This window comes from Callorhinchus milii, unplaced genomic scaffold (genome assembly GCF_018977255.1).
Source record: "Callorhinchus milii isolate IMCB2004 unplaced genomic scaffold, IMCB_Cmil_1.0 Scaffold8, whole genome shotgun sequence".
Classification (NCBI taxonomy): domain Eukaryota; kingdom Metazoa; phylum Chordata; class Chondrichthyes; order Chimaeriformes; family Callorhinchidae; genus Callorhinchus; species Callorhinchus milii.
The window spans coordinates 4,514,909-4,533,666 of record NW_024704749.1 but is presented as its reverse complement, the minus strand read 5'-3'; the positions used below and the strand labels follow the sequence as shown (position 1 = coordinate 4,533,666).

Genomic DNA, 18,758 nt, shown 5'->3' with positions numbered 1-18,758 from the left:
GTTTTGGATAATAATAAAAAAAGAAATTGCAGGTAAGGGCACGATGGGCCGAATGGCCTCCTTCTGTGCTGTAATATTCTGCAATATTCTATGATAAGTACTATTTTCCCACGAGCTTCATGGCCGTCTCTTCCATAGGGTGTAACAGAGAACATCTTTCAACATCTCGCCTCTCAACATTTATTTTTTTTTTCCGTGGGAGGGAGAGCGAGAGAGAGGGTGGGGTGAGTGGGTGGGTGGGTGGGTGAGGGTGGGGGTGGGGTGTGCGGAGGTGGGTAAAATGGGACGTCTTGATCCAGGCCGGAAGCACGTTACGAGACAGTCTGCTTTGGTTGCCTTGGTTACGGCGCCGCGGAGGCCATCTGCTGTGGGATGAAGGTTTCGACGGTGCTGTGACTGGGTGACAGCAGGTGGCTGTGCGTGTCTGTTGACTGTGTGTTTTGATACATGATCAGACTGCCTGAAGCGACTGTATACAAAGAAGGGGAGGGTGGGAGAGAGGGATCGAGAGATGGAGAGGGAGGGAGAGAGGGAGCGTGAGAGGGAGGGAGAGAGGGAGGGAGAGAGGGAGGGTGAGAGGGAGGGAGAGATGGAGAGGGAGGGAGAGAGGGAGAGTGAGAGGGAGGGAGAGATGGAGAGGGAGGGAGGGTGAGAGGGAGGGTGGGTGAGAGGGAGGGTGAGAGGGAGGAAGAGATGGAGAGGGAGGGAGGGATCGAGGCAGGGAGGGAGGGTGGGAGGAGAGGGATCGAGGGATTGAAGAGGAGTTGGGTGGGAGAGAAAAAGGAGAACTGTCATCACACTGAAACACATTTGAAGCCTTCACCTCATTTAACTTCCAATTCAAATGCCAGCGCCCGTGCTTTCACTACTTCTGTCCACCTTGGCGCTCATGCCAATGCTGAGGGCAACTCACTGCCCCTTGGCTCTCAGAAATGATTGAAAGTGGAGCCTGGTGACAGCATCTGAACCTGTGAAATAATTGTTTTCTCTCTCTCTCTCTCCCTCTCTCAAAAAACACACACAATTTTCCTTCTTATGGCTCACTATAAAAGAACCTTCCGTTTTACGTCGCCCCAAAAAATGCAGTCACTCCACTTTACAGTATATCCTGCGAAGCGCTTTGAGACGTCTCAACGACGTGATAAGTCGCTATATCAAATGCAAGGATTATTATTATTATTATTAAAGCCTAAGTGACGATGGTGGGGCAGGTGGGGTAATGAACGTGAACCTAAGGACCTCTCCACTTGAGGTTTTTTTTTCTTTGCGGATGCAATGTGGACATCAAAGGACTGAGAGCATTTCGCTGTAGGGTATTCTCACCAATGGAAGGAAGGCCTATTGACAGGTAGAGTACATGATTATCAGTAAGTACAGGCACTGACGCTCGCAGCAACCTAAATCACCAGCTCTGTGGCGACACTAGTCTGCGTGTAATACACCCCGTTGTTTTTTCCTTACATGAATGGTGATGGATTTTATTATTAGTGTGTGTTACGCTGCTTATACACGGAGCAAATTTTGACATCCATCTTGCGAGCCCAGTTGCTCCCACCCCTGTCAGCGTTTGGAAAAAAGATTTCCCCTTCTACAAAAGCCTCCCCGTGGTGCGGGCTTTGAACAATCCTGAGCAGGCAGGCGATGGAAATGGCTCCTGACAGCCCTGGCTGCAGATTTGCGTTTGAAGATTAAAGAGAAGTGACAAAGAACATCATCCTCGGGCTCCCAGCCTCTCAGTTGGCTCTGGATGTGGCTGTGGCTGTGCCCCGTGCTCCCCGTGTACTGTGGTGTCCTGTAGCTCAGCGGTTAGAGGGTTCGCCTCGCAAGCGAGAGAACCCGGGTTCGATTCCCGGCCGGGGCGAAACCTAAGCCAAGATTCCTTACTCCACACGCACGCCTCTGTTTACCTACCGGTAAGTAAGAACTTACGATTGGTGGATCGCTTCTCCGGGGGTAATAATCCCTTCAAAAAAAATAATAATGGGTCACTCACTCCACAAACTGTGCGCAATTGGCTGCCGTGTTTCGCCCACAAAATATATCCAGTCAATTCACTTTACAGTCTATTCTGTGAAGAGCTCTGAGACGTCTCGAAGACGTGATGAAGCGCGATATCAAACACAAGGATTATTATTATTATGTTATGTACTGGGCAGCTGTGTTGGTGATGTTGCCAGTCATAAAATGCGCTAAGGGGAACCGTCAGAAGAAACAAAGCCTGAAAAACGCCTGAGTCAGCAATCTCCGGGAGTCGCGTGACTGCAGACGCTTTTGTTCCTGCGTCACTCAACCTAACATGCCTTGTGCCGACAACAGATGAAAGCCTTGGGTAGACGTCAACTCTGTACCTCCTCATCACGTTGCCGTGCACTTTCGAGGCTGTATTGTAATAATTAAGGGCTGCTCTGTTCACATCACAATACCAAACATTTCCCTTAAGAAGGTAACACACCCTCCTCAGTGCGGAGACACAGTGGTCTTTGAACCCTGGCCCACAAGCCACTGGCAATGTATTTTAAACACTAGCCTCTAGGGGGTGCACAAGAGCAAGCCCAATGGCCACTCAATCACCCTTCCTTGTGGGCAACTGTTGCTGTCTTTATCTTGGGCCTGGATTCATGGACACACGCCCAGATATCCAGCGCTCGGTATCTTATCTCTTCATTGGTTTGCTAAGAGCTAAGCAGATGCTGTTGAACCTTCACACTTCCAACTGGTGGAACCATCGCTCAATTGATTGGCCAAAGCCAATGCACGTATTGCTCACCGGAATTTTTCTCCTTACATTTCTTTAAGGAAAGCCCTCTCTCCCCAGGACAGAGGGTTGTGCATTTTGAGGCACAGGCTGACATTCCAGCCGCAGAAGCATAAGGGAAAGTGGGAATCCTAATAATTACTCTTTATATGACCCACGTTATAAGCTGTTAGCGCTATTCCCTTAAGACCTGCCGCATTTTAAATAAGTGAAAGTTTTTGTCGTTTTATTCTTTAACTAAGGTTCCTCATTGTTACATACAGACCAGACCAGATATTTCCTCATTGTAATAATAATAATCCCGGCATTTGATATAGCGCCTTATCATGTCTTCCTGACGTCTCAAAATGCTTCACAGAATGCACTGTAAAGTGAATTGACTGGATATATTGTGTGTGAAAGGCGGCAGCCAATTGCGCACAGAGGCGTCCCACAAACAGTCGTGGATTGAGTGACCAAATTCATTTTTTTTTAAAAAAAAGGGATTATTACCTCCAGAAAAGCGATCTGCTAGGTAAGCAGAGGCGCGTTGAGTAATGAAACTTGCCAAACCTTTCGCCCCGGCCGGGAATCGAACCCGGGTCCCCTCGCTTGTGAGGCGAATGCTGCAACCACTATGCTACAGGACTCCATATCTATGCAGAATGATGAAGTCTCATTTGACCATCTCTCAGGCTCTACCTGTGGTAACAGCTGGACTGGAGGAGACCCTGTGGGTACTCTGGACGTGTTGCAGGGAGCCATCCTGTATCTGTAACGGAGCCTGCTGCACTGACGTGTGGATCTGGCTTTCTGACTGATTTTCTGCATTAGCCAGCAGAACCTGGAATGGAACAAACAGCGGGCGTTAAGAGATACTCTGCTTCATCGCTTATTTTCCAATCACTACCTGCTTCCCTCCGTTGCAGTCAGGGGTGGAAAGATCATTTCGAGATTCCGGCTTACAACAATGATAATAATAATGTTCCTTCCGTTTGATATATTAAAATATTTATATATATATATCTAAATCTTTGTGGGACACTGTTGTGCACATTGTTGTGTTCTGGCTGCTCCGTTTCGCCCACAAAAATCTAGTCAACCCACTTTACAGTATATCCTGGGAAGCGCTTTACAGTATATCCTGGTCAACCCACATTCCCCCCAAAAAATCCCTTCCCCCAAAATAATAATAATTTGGTCACTCAATCCACGACTGTTTGTGGGACAGTGCTGTACGCATTTTGCTGTCGCGTTTCGCTCACTAAATACACAGTCAATCCACTTTACAATATATCCTGTGAAGGGTTTGAGGCGTCTCGACGACATATTTGTAAGTCGCTATATCAATGATGATTATTATAAGAATTATTATTGTTGATAATCCTTACTTTGTACAGCGCCTTGCACGTCGGGAAGATGCCTCAAAGCGCTTCGCAGGATTTACTGTAAAGTGGAGTGACTGTGTGTGTTGTGGGCAACCGTGTCCACAAGATTTCAAGACCGAGCTGAAGAGGAAATGAGCAGCAGAGTACTGAGAAATCTGAGTGCACTTGTGAAATAAAACCAACAAGCAGACAGTATTCCTGAAATACATTGCCGAAAATCCTGACCTTGAGCTGGAAACTGCTTGAAATAGAATAAAAGTCTTTCTGAATGATTATCCTGTGGCTGAGTGTGACTGAATGTGACAATGTTGGCACAGATTAGAGCCTGTGTCTCATGTGCAGACAGCAGAAGCCGAAATCAGTGCCACCCAGTTTCCTCGTTGAACTGTGGAGTTTTCAAATAATTACACCTTTGGAACATGTCATTAAACTTTAAAGGTCAACGTTAACCATTTACGAGTCAAAACAAACTGCAACAAACTGCAGCTTCTCTTCCTACCTTTACTGGAAAATATTTAATTTCAAATCCTTTGAGACGTCAGGGGGATGTCTTAAAGCGGTTCACGGGATTTACTGTAAAGTGTAGTGACTTTGTGCTCTGCAGGCGAATGTGGCAGCCAATTTGCACAAAGTGACATAACCAATTTTATCAGCAGGGTTGTCTCAGTACCTGGGTATTTTAAAATAATTTTTAATTAAATTTTAAATAATTTTTAAAAGCTTTGACACTTCTCAACGTCGTGACAAGGCACTATATCAATTGCATGGATTATTATTATTATAAACTCGATCGTTCACTTGTGGGACATCACTGTGCAAATCGGCTGCCATGTTCACTTGCAAAATACACAGTCACTATACTTTACAGTAAATCCCGTGAAAACGCATTGAGACGTCCTTCTGACATGAAAGGTGCTATACCAAATGCAAGGATTATTATTATTATCAGAACTGTGACTCAACCCAAACTGAAGAAGTATTCACATAACAAGGAGACTTCAGTTCCTCTGACGGTTTAGTTCTCTGACTCAACGAGGAAGTTAGATGGGATAAACCCGCGGGTTACAGTAAAATATATCCATGTGGTGGCAGTAGGGAATATTCATTTATAAGTTGTTAAACACGTGCATTAAACCACTGGATTTATACCCATGAAGAAATGACAAGTTAGGGTAAAGTCTATCCTGTTTAAAGGGACTGAAATAAATAATAAATAACATTTACATTTGACATAGGAACTTTCACATGAGAACACCTCAAAGTGCTTCACAGAATATATGGTAATGTGGAATGCATTTTGCATATGCGTATATAACTGTGTATTTTGCAGGCAAATACAGCAGGTAATTTGCATGCATCGATTCCCCACATAAAGCCATGAAGTGAATGACCCATTATTATTCTATTTGGGGATTGTTGACCAGGATAGTCTAAATGAACAGATAACAGGGCTTTAACAATATACACTTATACATTCGCAGTTTTAATAATAATAATCCTTGCATTTGATACTGCGCCTTATCATGTCATTGAAAGGTCTCAAAGCGCTTCACAGAATATCGTGTAAAGTGAATTGACTGTATATTTTGTGGGCGAAACACAGCAGCCAATGGCACACAGCAGCGTCCCACAAACAGTCGTGGATTGAGTGACCAAATTTTTTTTTTGGGGGTGGGAGGAGGGGATTAATACACCCGGAAAAATAATCCGCCAATCGGGTTATCGTCTGGGAATTAAATAATTTGTCAGTGGAATAAGATAAAATTCTGTAGTAAAGCATTTTCTGATGGGGTGGGGGGGGTTGGTGGTGGTGGCGGGTGGGGGGGTGAGGGAGGAGAGGAGAGGGAAGGGGAAGGAGGTCTTGCATCCGAAGCAATATACTGTACTACTGTAGGTGATGCTTCGGGTCACAAATGCTGTGTTACTGAGTGGATGCGATGCAGTAGCTTTGGCTGCAGTTAAATGCCTTCGGAATTGATGAGGTGACCGTGAGCATCTGTTCGGTGGAGCGTACTCCAGTGGAGACTTGACTTGGAGCCATTCATCACCCACCGAATTTCAGCTCAGTCCCTGGGCAAGGCTATGAGTCTATTTTTTTGTATGCTGTTTAGCCGCCGACAGCTGGCAAAAATCCCTCGGGAAATGTGACTCGAATTCGGCTAAGTTTATCGGCCTTTATCGGTGTTACTTCGCTGCTACAGGCCGCAGGGAGGACGGGTGATTTCTCTGTATAATTTTTCACCCATCAGGGACGCCTCTGGTCATGGCTTGCAGGAGACTCTTTTAGTACATTCAGCGCAGTGTGTGAAAGCTAACAGGACACGGGCGTGTAATTAATGCTCTGAAACAAGGCAATTTACCAGGAGCTCAAAATCTATAGATAATTATTCCCAAACTTTCTTTTTTTGGTGCCAGCTCCGATATTTTCCAACAACAACGACAACAAATTACATTCGCACAGCGCCTTTCACGTCGGGAGGACTTCCCAAGGCGCTGGACAGTCTAGGATTTGGGACCCGAGCTGGGGGTTGGGATCAGGAACGGTAGAGGCCAAAGGAGTGTAGGGGTAGGAAGGTGACCAAAGGTGCGGTCGAAGAGGGGGGTCTTGAGATGAACCTTGAAGGAGGCAAGGGAGGGAGTGAGGTGAAAGGACTGTGGAATGGAGTTCCAAAGGGTGGGGGCAGAGAGACTAAAGGCCTGACTGCCGATGGTGGAATGGACCAGGTTGGGTTCATGGAGTAGGCCAGAGCCTGCTGAGCGGAGGGAGCAGATATGTCTATATGGACCCTCCGCTCCATAAACCTTCTCCCTCTTGTCCAATACCCCAGCAATATGATTATTTTGTTTCGCCCACAGAATATACAGTTATTTCACTGTACGGTATAATCTGTAAAGTGCTTCGAGACATCTCAACGACGTGATAAGGTGCTGTATCAAATGGCAGGATCATTATTATTATAATACGGCAGTAAGGATCGCAGAGTCTGACACCTGGAGAGTGTCCGTGTTCAAAAGAAAGATACGTTTTAATTTTCAAAGAGAGGGAGCTGCCGTAAATAAAGTTTATGGGCTGCGGTTACCTGTTTGGCCATGGGCAGGCTGGCCAATGTGCTAATGTTGCTGGCATCAGTGAAGACCATTGTCTGAGGGAACAGGCTGGTGTGGTACTGGGACAGGTCTGGCTTGTGACTGTAGACAGCTGTGCGGAAAGAAAGACCTTTTAGATAAAACAGTTGCACTGGTATTGCAGAGGGTACTTTACTCTCCAACTCATCTCCTGTAGACTCACGTCCTGAAGTCGTGTAGCGTAGTGGCTAAACACTAAGCCCTCGCCTCGCAACCAAGAGGACCCGGGTTTGATTTCCGGGCGGGGCAAAACCCCAGGCGAGTTTCCTTATTCCACACGCCTCTGTTTACCCAGCAGTAAGTAGGAACCCGGTTGCTAGTCACTCAATCCACGACTGTTTGTGGGTCGCTGCTGTGTGCAATTGGCTGTCACGTTTCACCCACAAAATACACAGTTAATTCACTTTACGGTATAGCCTGCGGAACGATTTGAGACGTCTCGAAGACGTGATAAGGCGCTTTATCAAATGCAAGGATTAATATTATTATAACAACACTGAAGGGGGAATGAAAGATCAACCCATCACCAGCCGGAAGCAAGCTAAACAGCCTGTAGTGTGGTTTGACCTTTCGCCAGACAAGGAGTAGACTGTGCTACCTGCAGGCACTAAAACCCAGCAATGGTGAGGCTCCCACTGGCCAGAAGGAACTGCATCATGTGATGAATAATGAACTGTAATCGTTTCTGTTTGGCTGAACAACGCATTGATTAGCAATTAGGAAGGGCAGGAGTACGTGTTATTAATCGGGTGCTAAAGTGTGCAGTCTGTTCAGATCGCAAACCTACAGGCGCAGGAAGAAAAGCACTCGGGCATATTGCCACGGAAAGAAGGGGGCTTCGAGCAAAGGCAGGGATTGCGTTATTAAATTAAAATTAATATCCACGGAACACTATACACAGGGCCGGAGGCAAAAACAGTTCCAAAAGGAGATTCTATGTGTCCCTTATCAGCAGCTGTCACATCTAACAAGGCTCAGATGGATAGAAATAGTCTTAAATACAAACCTGACTTAAATGCAAGTACAGTTAAGCAATGAGTCATTAATACCACCCTCATCTGATCTTAAAATGACTAGCAAAATGATTCCCAAGAAGGGAAGGGAATGTAGCAATAAGATTGGTTCCCTTTTTGATTTTGGAACCACAACAATCATTTAAATGAAAGCTAAAAATCCTCAACATATAAAAGCCTTTTATAATAATAATAATAATAATTCTTACATTTGATATAGCGCTTTATCACTTCGTCTAAACACCTCAAAGCGCTTTGCAGGATGTACTGTATAGTGCAGTGACTGTTTACAGTATTTTGGTGGAGAAATGTGGCAGCCAGTTTTGCACAGCAATGTCCCGCGAACAGTCATGGAGTGAGTGACCGATTTTATTTGGGGGGATTGTCGGCCAGGACACCAGGAGAGAGAAACTCCCTTCTCTTTTCGAACAATGCCATGGGATCTATAACGTCCACCTGAACAGGCAGACGGGACCTCGGTTTAACCTCTCAGCCAAACGACAGGGTTTTGCGATGAGGCAGCAAGTGTATGCAGAATCACAGCAAAACCAACAAATCTGTATTTTCAGATCTCCAAAGCTAGTGCATTTGTTTTGGAGGGATTATTAACCCCCGGAAAGCGATCCACCAATCGATTGACAACTGGGTTCCTACTTAATGCGAGGTAAACAGAGGCGTGTGAAGTAAGGAAACTTGCCTAAGGTTTCATCCCTCCCGGGAATCGAACCCGGGTCCTCTCGCTTGCGAGGCGAGTGCTCTAACCACTACACTGTGGGATTCCAATGTGTGAGTAGGTGAAATCGAACATATAAAGCAAGTGAATTAATGAAATCTTGCAATGGCCTGATGACAGCTCTTCAGTGCACAAACTAATAGCATCGTAATTCCCCTCTACCTCCCCCCACTCCCAGGAGACTTCAATGTCTACTTTGGAAATCTTTGAATAAATAACCACAGCATTATTAAAAGCTAACAATGGAAGCAGTTTGCTTAGAAGTGAGGAGTCTGGCGGGTCTGTCTGAGTCAGTCAGTCCCTTGTCTACTTTGCTGACTTTCCCAATGATCACACACCACAGTGAAAGACAGCGTTAACTCAAGGTTAAGAAGACGGTAATAAGCAATCTAAAAGGATTTATTCCGGCTACCAGCCGCCCACTCTTCCTAAACTTCTTTACAAACCAATTGTTTTGGATCTCCAGTTTGGGGGCTTGATCTTGAAAAATGAGATTTCTATCAAATAATGACTAGTACATTCAGAGATAGGAGAGGTACAGCCCAGACAACGTAACTCAGGCCAGGTGTTGTTGCTTGATGACAACACCTTACAAATTGTCACCTACAAGTTTTGCCTACAAATGCGCAGTCACTCCACTTCACAGACGCCCCCAAAACTCTGGAACGCTCAATCCCTCAACCTTGTCGTCTCATTCCCCATCTTCAGGGCACCCCTAAAGATTTTCCTCCTCAACCATGCTTATAGTCACCTCCCCCTCTCTCCCCGGCTCCACCACTGTCAAGCGCTCTGGGACGCTACCCTGTGCGAGGGGTGCTACATAAATGCAAGTTGTTCTAAAAATCCCGCGAAGCACTTTGAGACGTCCTCCTGACATGAAACCCAACGATTATTATGATTATTATTTTAATAACAGCAGTGACTTAGGCTAATCGGAAATCGCTACTCTTTTGATTTAAACGCCAGCGAATTCAGATTTCAAGTAAAGGGCATCACTGACAAATCGTTTAAATCTGGAATGAAACCCTTTGGATTTGGGTTAGCCACTTTGTGGCACCCTCAAAGCGATTCACAGAATATACCGTAAAGTGAATTGACTGTATATTTTGTGGACGAAAAGTGGCAGCCAATTGCGCACAGCATCCCACAAACAGTCGTGGATTGAGTGACCTAATTATTATTATTATTATTATTATTATTATTACCCCTGGAAAAGCAATTTGCCAATCGACTAACAACCGGGTTCCTACTTACTGTTAGGTAAACTGGCGTGTGGAGTAAGGAAACTTGCCTAAGGTTTTGCCCTGCCCGCCCGGAATCGAACCCGGATCCTCTCGCTTGCAAGGCGAGTGCGATAACCACATCACTACAGGACTGGGTATTTCAAAGCAAGGCAGTGGTTGGGGTAACAACCAGACTCAACACTCCTGGGTTAGTGAGAGGAATAAATCAGTCAGCTACCATTCACTCTGCAACCCAACCCCTGCTGGACTGTGTTGATGTGTAGACATCAAATGAAGAGAGATTCTGTTCCTGTCCACTCCACACACATACTCTTCCGTAAATCGAATAACCTGCTATAACATGCGTGAGATTTATTTACCGTGACAAGTATTTCTTCCTCCAAATAGTGAGTGCCTCACGGCAACACTTTACAGTGCGTTTTAAAACCTTTTTTTAAAACCAAATTATGAATCCTATAAAAGCTTGTGATCAGTGAATCGTACAATAATAATATTAATCCTCGCTTTTGATACAGCGCCTTTCACATCGAGAGGAAGTTTCCAAGCACTTCACGGGATTTACTACTTTGGAGGCGAACTTGGCAGCCAATTTGCACACAACAATTTTCCACAAACAGCCATGAAGTGAATGACCAATTTCTTTTAATCTGTTGGCCAGGACACAGGGAGAAACTTCCTTCTCTTTTCGACTAAGGTTATGGCATCTTTAATGTCCACTTGAGCAGGCAGACAGGATGTCTTCATTTGGGTGAGGCATTAAACAGAGGTCATGTTTGTCTGTTCAGATGGACGTTAAAGGCCCCCATGGCATTTCTCTCTCTCTCACTACAGTCCTGGCCAACAAACCCTCAGATAAAATTGATCATTCACTCCATGACAATTTGTGGGCCGTCGTTGGGCACATGTTGTGTTTGCCTACAACACACAGTCACTACACTTCACGGTATGAGGAAGTTTGAGCCGTCCTCCTGAAATCAAAGGCGCTATATCAAAGGTGTTATTGATTGATTACGGTATTATTATAATAATAATAATCCTTGCATTTGATATAGCGCTTTTCACGTCGGGAGGACGTCCCAAAGCGCTTCACAGAATATACTGTAAAGTGAATTGACTGTATGTTTGTGGGCGAACGCGGCAGCCAATTGCGCACAGCAATGTCCCACAAACAGTCGTAGATTGAAAATGACCAATTTATCATTGTTTTTGGTTTGGGAGGGATTATTATTAGGCTCTGTGTGGAGTAAGGAAACTTGCCCAAGGTTTCGCCCTCTGCCTGGAATTGAACTCAGGTCTCTCGCTCGCAAAGCGAGTGCTCTAACCACTGAGCTACAGGACTCCACAGGACCGAGTTGTGTCAATTCTCGGGCAAGCCACTAGGTGGAGCATGACGTCAACTATTTTGGAGAGATGGGGTGGCGTTGGGGGGTCAGCCGGGTGTCTGACAGTGCAGAAACTCATCACCGCGTTTACGAATCTCCAAACCCAACTGGGAATGCCACGCATCCCACCGACACATGGAAATCCCAGAGATAGAGTGTTGGAATGGAATGCGCTCTCTCTCTCTCTCTCTCTCTCCCTGGAGGACGCCGCCTGCTTACCTAATTCTGGAAAGGATTAGGCACAGATTGGTAAGAGCCAAGGCTTGGGGGGGGGGGAACCCAGAGTGGGCGTTGGGGGTAACTGCTGGAGTCTAACCAGCTAAAACCGCACAGCTTGGCTTGCCATTGACATCGCTGTGCGGTGAGCTTTTCTGCCGCTTGTCCAGGAAAGGCACTATATGTCAAACAGCAGTGAGCGCCACAGCACGAAAAGGCCCACAGGCCCTGAGTGGCCATCCGCTATTCCCAGATGCCTGGGAGCCGAGAGGGACGGGGGAGCAACAGCTGGGATGCGAATAAGCGGATGAAAAGCTTTTGTTTCAAGAGCTTTTTGATGGTCCCGACTGATAACGATACGACATGCGGGTTTTACGGTGTAAGGGATACAAATCAAAACGCACGTTCGTTCTTTGAAACAGCCGAACCCGGTTATAATAATAATAATAATCCTTGCATTTGATACAGCGTCTTAATCATGTCTTCGAGACGTCTCAAAGCTCTTCACAGAATATGCTGTAAAGTGAATTGACTGTATATTTGGTGGGTGAAAATAGCCCCCAACCTGACTTCCCCCCAACCCCACCCCACCCCCCTTCCCATCCGAGCAGCCTCGCGGGACCCCCTGGGTGGTGAGTGAGGGTCTCACCGTGCGGGTTCTGAAACTGAGCCATGGTCGCCATGAACGAACTCGGAGTCATATGACCCTGGACCTGTTGCATGACCTGCTGGTGAGGAGCGTGAAGCTGCTGCGGGAACTGGACGGGCTGTAAGGTGGTCAGGCTGCTGCCCATGCTGTTGATCACCGGCACGTTCTGGCCTTGCGTCGTAGCCAGACCTGAGAGAGAAGCCGCCGAAGGCACAAAAACAAAACAAAAGGAAAAACACATGAGCAAATGTTCTCCACTCGAGACTTTCCATCAAAGGAAACGCAACGCAAAGCCGTCGTTCGACACCTCGCAACAACCCTCGCTCGCATTCGGTCTAGCGCCTCGTCAGACATCTCAAGGGGCTTCGCAGGATACGGCGAGAGGAACCAGGTCGGATTCCCGGGCTGGGAAAAACCTTAGGTAAGTTTCCTTACTCCACATGCCTCTGTTTACTTCGCAGTAAGTAGGAACCCGGTCATTACTCGATTGGCGGATCGCTTTCCAGGGGGTAATAATCCCTCCTGTTTGTGGGACGCTGCGGTGCTCACCTGGCTGCCGGTGTTTCGCCCACAAAACATACAGTCACTCCACTTTACAGTATATTCTGTGAAGCGCTTTGAGACGTTCCCACAATGTGATAAGGCGCTGTGTTAAACGCAAGGATTATTATTATGATTATAATAACACTGGCCTCACTGAGCTCGCGAGGCTGAACTGTTCTCATTACACGTGCCTGAGCATCTGTTCCCCAAAGCTGTGGAGCGCCCAATTTCTTCCATTGCACAGTGGGGGCCTCCTGGGTTCCACTGGATAAGACAAGCCCTCCTGCTCTCTCATGCACTAATCCAGATCATTAACGTTTCAGCTCAAACAAACCCGAGAGAACTCGAGTGGCAATGAGTGACCGAGATAAAGCCTCTGGTCTGCAGAACCACTGCAATGTATACCACCTGTCAGGGACGCAGTTCCAAAACCTTGATGCCTCTGCTTTCTTCTCAGTCAGAGAGAAATTTATTAGGATAATAATAAATAATAATAATAATCCTTGTATTTGATATGACGCCTTGTCACTTCGTTGAGGCGTCTCAAAGCGCTTCACAGAATATACTGTAAAGTGGAGTGAGTGTGTGTTTTGTGGGCGAAACGCAGCAGCCAATTGCGCACAGCGGCGTCTCCACAAACAGTCATGGATTGAGTGGGCAAAAAATGTTTTTGTTTACTTTTTTGAAGGTGTTATTATCCCCTGCAAAGCGATCCGCCAATCGAGCAACAACCGGGTTCCTACTCACTGCTAGGTAAACAGAGGCGTGTGGAGCAAGGAAACTTCCCTAAGGTTTCTCCCTGCCCGGGAATCGAACCCGGATCCTCTCGCACGCGAGGCGGGCGCTCTAACCACTACGCCACAGGACCCCATATTAGAGCAGACACCAATGCATTAGCAGCAATCATCTGCTAACGAGCTTGTCTTAACGATTCGCTCGTGACCAAACACTTGGTCACTTACCGATCACTAGTGCAGAAGCTCCCGCGTTGGTAAGGTTCTGCCCCAGTGTGGAGGACTCACTTGGCCCGATCGCCATGACACTGGGTAAGGAAGCCATGATGAGGTTTTGCGTCTGTTGAGTGATGGCCTGCGGGTTATGCTGTAAGCTGTGGAGAGCAGTCAGGGTGCTGACAGGGGGTAGCGTGCCTCCTGTGGTAGAGATCTGTGAAGAACATACACCGTGAAGGAGACGTAGTTTGATTGATATCCCACAAACCCAATGATTAATTTGGTCACTTCAATCCACAACTGTTTGTGGGACACTGCTGTGCGCAATTGTCTGCCGTGTTTACCGTATACTGTAAAGTGAATATACTGTAAAGTCAATTGACTGCTTGTAGGATACTGCTGTGCGCAATTGTCCCACACAGAAAACAGTGTCCTACAAACTGTCATAGACTGAGTTACCAAATTATTATTATTTTAAAAATTTCTCTTGAAGGTATTATTACCCTGGAAAGCGATCCGCTAATCGGCTAACATCCGGGTTCCTACTTGCTGCTGGGTAAATAGAGGTGTGTGGAGTACAGAAATTGCCTGAGGTTTCGCCCTACCTGGGAATCGAACTCAAGTCCATAGACTGTATGCTCTAAGTCCCAATGTGGGGCTTGAACCCACAACCATCTGACCGAGAGGCGAGAGTGCAACCAACTGAACCAGACTTACACACAAAGCAGGTGTGGTGGTGGGGGGGGGATGGGGGGAGCTAATAGGCAAATCATGCCGGATGTAATATTAAGAACAACAAGGTTTTATTTTAATGGAGCTTGTCACAAAGTTTAAATTTAAATAGGCGATGAAGGAAAACAGCTTTCTACTTAACCTAATAGGTCTTTTATTTTAGGAGATAAGTTTCATGATGTGTAAAAGCAATTGATGAAAGCCTTGCAGTCAATGAATCAAATAATATTAGAAAAATGCTTTCAAAGCATTTTCACTCAGGCACGGCAATTGCCCACACGCCCTGGGAGATAGCTGCTCAACAGGAATTGTTCTGCCCTAATGAAAGCTCTCCTGGGTAATTGGTGGTTTATGATTCCACCGTGTTCTCCTGCTTTGTGTACTCTGCGTTTCCAGGGCACTGCTGATGACAGCACAGCCCAGCCTGGCTCATCGGCAGGATCAGGAAGGGCAGGCCAGTCATTGGGGGCAGGGAGTCATCCAACTCAGCTCCAGTTAACACTGCAAGCCAAAGCCCTAATGGGCCAAATGGCCTGATTCAATGTGCTGAGGTTCTGTGTCGTTCTATGTAAAAACCTTTGTGCCTGTTCATATCAGAGGATGTACTTATCGGAATAATAATAATCCTTGCATTTGATATCGTGCCTTATCACGTTGTTGACGTCTCAAAGCGCTTCACAGAATACATTGTAAAGCGAATTGACTATATATTTTGAGGGCAAAATGTAGCAGCCAATTGCACACAGCAGTGTCCCACAAACAGTCTTGGATTGAGTGACCACATTATTATATTATTTATTTTGAAGGGATTATTACCCAGGAAAGCATTCCTCCAATCGACTAACAACCGTGTTTCTGCTAGGTAAACAGAGACGTGTGGAGTAAGCGATGGTTTCGCCCTGTCTGGGAATCGAACCCGGGTCTTCTCGCTTGCAAGGCAAGTCCTTAACCACTACGCTACAGGACCCCACTGTACGACTTCCTCAGTCTGGTTGCCTTTAATTTTCTCTTTAAAAAAGAAAACTAAGTTGCATATTGTGCGCAGCTAAGAGGGGGAATCACATTCATGCTGTCCGTGTTTCTGTTACCGATATTACGATTGCTATTGCTAGAATATTGGTAATTCTGTAAGCCTATAAAATCAGTCAGTCCAAAGAGACTGGTATTTCCCTGGAGCTTCCAGTAGTCAAAGTGAACAGCAAGAGTTGGCATTTTGTACATGCTCCTGTATGTCTCTATTGTTGAGTTCATTCAGTGACATAGGAAGGACGAACACTATGTCAAACAGTATAAAGGCATCATGAGTCACAGTGACAAAAGATCTTAATTGTAAGGATTCGAAGAAGGCATTGCCACCTATTGTATTATGCAAGGAGCAGTTTAACCCCGGATAATTCATAGCCTGGTAGACCTTGAGTGAAGGCATTTGATACAGAGCCTTATCAGGTTATTAACATTTGATCGGAAGCACGGCACCTCCGACAGTGGAGCGTTGCTTGCAGCACCTCAGTATCGGGCTAGGTGAGCTCAAAGACGGTGGGAGGCTTGAAGCCTGAACGTCCTGATGCCGAGAGCGCTAGCAAATGATAATAATAATGGTAATAATAATCCTTGCGTTTGCCACAGCGCCTTATCGCCTCCTTGAGACGTCTCAAAGCACTTCACAGAATATACCGTAAAACGAATTGATGGTGTATTTCGCGGGCGAAACGCAGCAACCAATTGCGCACAGCAAACGACCCCAGGCTGACATTTGGAACATGCGTTGGATTCAGCTGTCCTCATTCCTTCATTCAAATAGCTGATCGTCTGAGAGCATCTTTTACGTGATGCCTTGTAATTGCCTCTACCAACGGCACCTTTGTGCTGGGCTCACACTGAGCTTCACACTGTTCTGTGAGTGAGTCAAGCGGATGCGATTGTCTTGCAATTGAGTCTGGTTGAAGGGAAGCGTTTACTAATAGAAACTGGGTGAGGAGACCGTTTGCATGTGCCGCCTCTTGTAATACCTGAGCTATTTGTGCAGGTACGTTTCTAAAGGATCAGGGTGTCTTTCAGAGGTTGCTGTGGTCACACTGAGGAGCTTTGAAGCAATCTCGCCTCCTGAACGCACTGTTCTTGAAGGTGACCTGGTTACCTGCTGCAATTGCACACCGTTACACCCTTTGCAACAATGCAGTGCTTTGCAATACTTTTATTTTTCCCATTTATTTAACTTCTGTTGGAAGTAGGGAACAGTTCCTGTGTGGCCCTCGTGACTTCACAGTCTAGGCTGACACTTCAGTCCAGCAACATCCTCACTTTGTGGGACTTTGCTGTCTGCGAATTGTTAAAGCCAGAATGAGGAGTTGGTTGGGGGAGCCAAGAAAGATGGCTTCCGTCTTATCCGTGTTGATTCATTACAGACGAGCCACGGTCCTAGTCATATTGCTTCCGAGAAAGAGCGAGATTGGATCTTTGGATCTTCTCTATGTCTATTCAATTCAATCTCTATCTTGAATCTCGGTTGGAGAAAAGCGTTTGAAAAAAAAGATTAGTTCATTCAAATGCTCTCTTCGGTGGATTAAATGTCGGTTTCCAAATTATGATTTTCTTTGTCGCTGCTGGCTTCTCCTCAGATCTTATGGTAATCACTGCTCCTTTTCTCCTCGGCCTCCTTTCTCAGAGCTTTGCACATAAAAAATTAATGCCACTGGAACGCTGGTAGCAAATAAGCAAACGAAGATAGCATTAAGAAGACTTGGACGCCTTCATGGAGCTTTGGAAACTGTTCAAGGGCTTGATAAGTTCTGTTCAGAACCTTAATGAACTCGTTACATAAAGGTTTTCAACTACCTTTATTCCAGACTTCAAATGATTATTTAGAATCCATTTATTCCTACGGATTGCTATTTTCTCCTCAGATTTTTTCAATCCCCTTTTATCGGGTGCTAACTGCCACACAAGTAGTGAGGGGCAGCCCCGATGGTAGGGTTGGTCCAAGTGGTGGCCCGCGGGCCGGATTCGGCCCCCCCCACCCCCTCCTCCCTTCCTCCATCTCTTCTGGCCCACCCGCTCCCCCCATAACCCGTAAATGTTATGTTGTGTTATGCTTCTGTGGGCGTTTTGAACCTCCCTGGGCAGTGGATAGAGTTGTAGCTTACAGGCCAGGAGCTCACCGGTTCGAATCCCTGGTCCGTGATGTCTCATGCGGTGTTGCAAGTGAATCTGAAATAGGTCCTGGAATGTCAACTATGATCAGGATCAAAGCTTGTTCCTGTTTATGACGTGCGACCTTTCTTAACCATGCTCCATGCCCATCAAGCACTGTGGGACTCCACCCTGCTTGTGAGGGATACTACATAAAGCTTTTGTTCTTGTTAACTGGATTCAGAACCACAGACGTTTCCTTGACCCACTTCCCCGTTAGCGCAACTCGAAATTCTTATTAAAGGTCCCAGTTTGGAAAGTGGCCCTCCCCCACTCCCTCCACCACCAAAAGTGTTGCATGTTATCTTGGCTCATCGCCGAATTTACAGGAACAATTCTAAAAGGCCTGGAATGCACATAGGAACTACAGCCAGGACTGAAAGGAAAATGACTCACAGACAGGCCTGTTTCCTGCCCCCCTGGTTGGTGCAGGAAGTGCAGTGGTGGGTGACGGCAGATCTAACAGAGGAGAAATGAGGGGTTGAAAATCATATTTTTCTTATTGTCGTTAAGCCAGCGCCCGCAACAAAACAAGTTCACCTGTGAGGATGGTGTTTGCGAAGAGTTATAATAATACAATAATCCCTGGGTTGATAGAGTGCCTTATTTCGTCGTCGAGACGTCTCAAAGCGCTTCAGGAAATATACTGTAAAGTGAATTGACTGTGTATTTATGGGCGAGACATGGCAGCCGAATGCGCACAGCAATGCCCCAGTGGATTTAGTGAAGAAATTATTTTTTTCAAAAGGGATTATTACCCCCAGAGAGCGATCCGCCAATCGACTAACAACCGGGTTCCTACTCACTGCTAGTTAAACGGAGGCGTGTGGAGTAAGGAAACTTGCCTAAGGTTTCGACC

At 46.2% G+C, this 18,758-nt stretch overlaps 1 protein-coding gene across 4 annotated transcripts in view; it reads right to left on the bottom strand.

Annotated features, from left to right (window-relative positions):
- Nucleotides 1-245: 245 nt before the first annotated feature.
- Nucleotides 246-18,758, bottom strand: part of LOC103182180 (HNF1 homeobox a) — a 39,404-nt gene continuing 20,891 nt past the window's right edge. For 2 of the 4 annotated variants that reach the window (XM_007899073.2, XM_007899075.2), the window contains exons 6-11: nt 18,296-18,358; nt 13,991-14,192; nt 12,486-12,674; nt 7,203-7,321; nt 3,437-3,578; nt 246-469 (exon numbers count right to left, since the gene is read on the bottom strand). In XM_007899073.2, the coding sequence (XP_007897264.1) occupies nt 342-469; nt 3,437-3,578; nt 7,203-7,321; nt 12,486-12,674; nt 13,991-14,192; nt 18,296-18,358 (843 nt within the window). In that variant the 3' untranslated portion in view covers nt 246-341. The remainder of the gene's footprint in view (nt 470-3,436; nt 3,579-7,202; nt 7,322-12,485; nt 12,675-13,990; nt 14,193-18,295; nt 18,359-18,758) is intronic. The other 2 variants (XM_007899074.2, XM_007899076.2) reach the window with 1 other exon arrangement.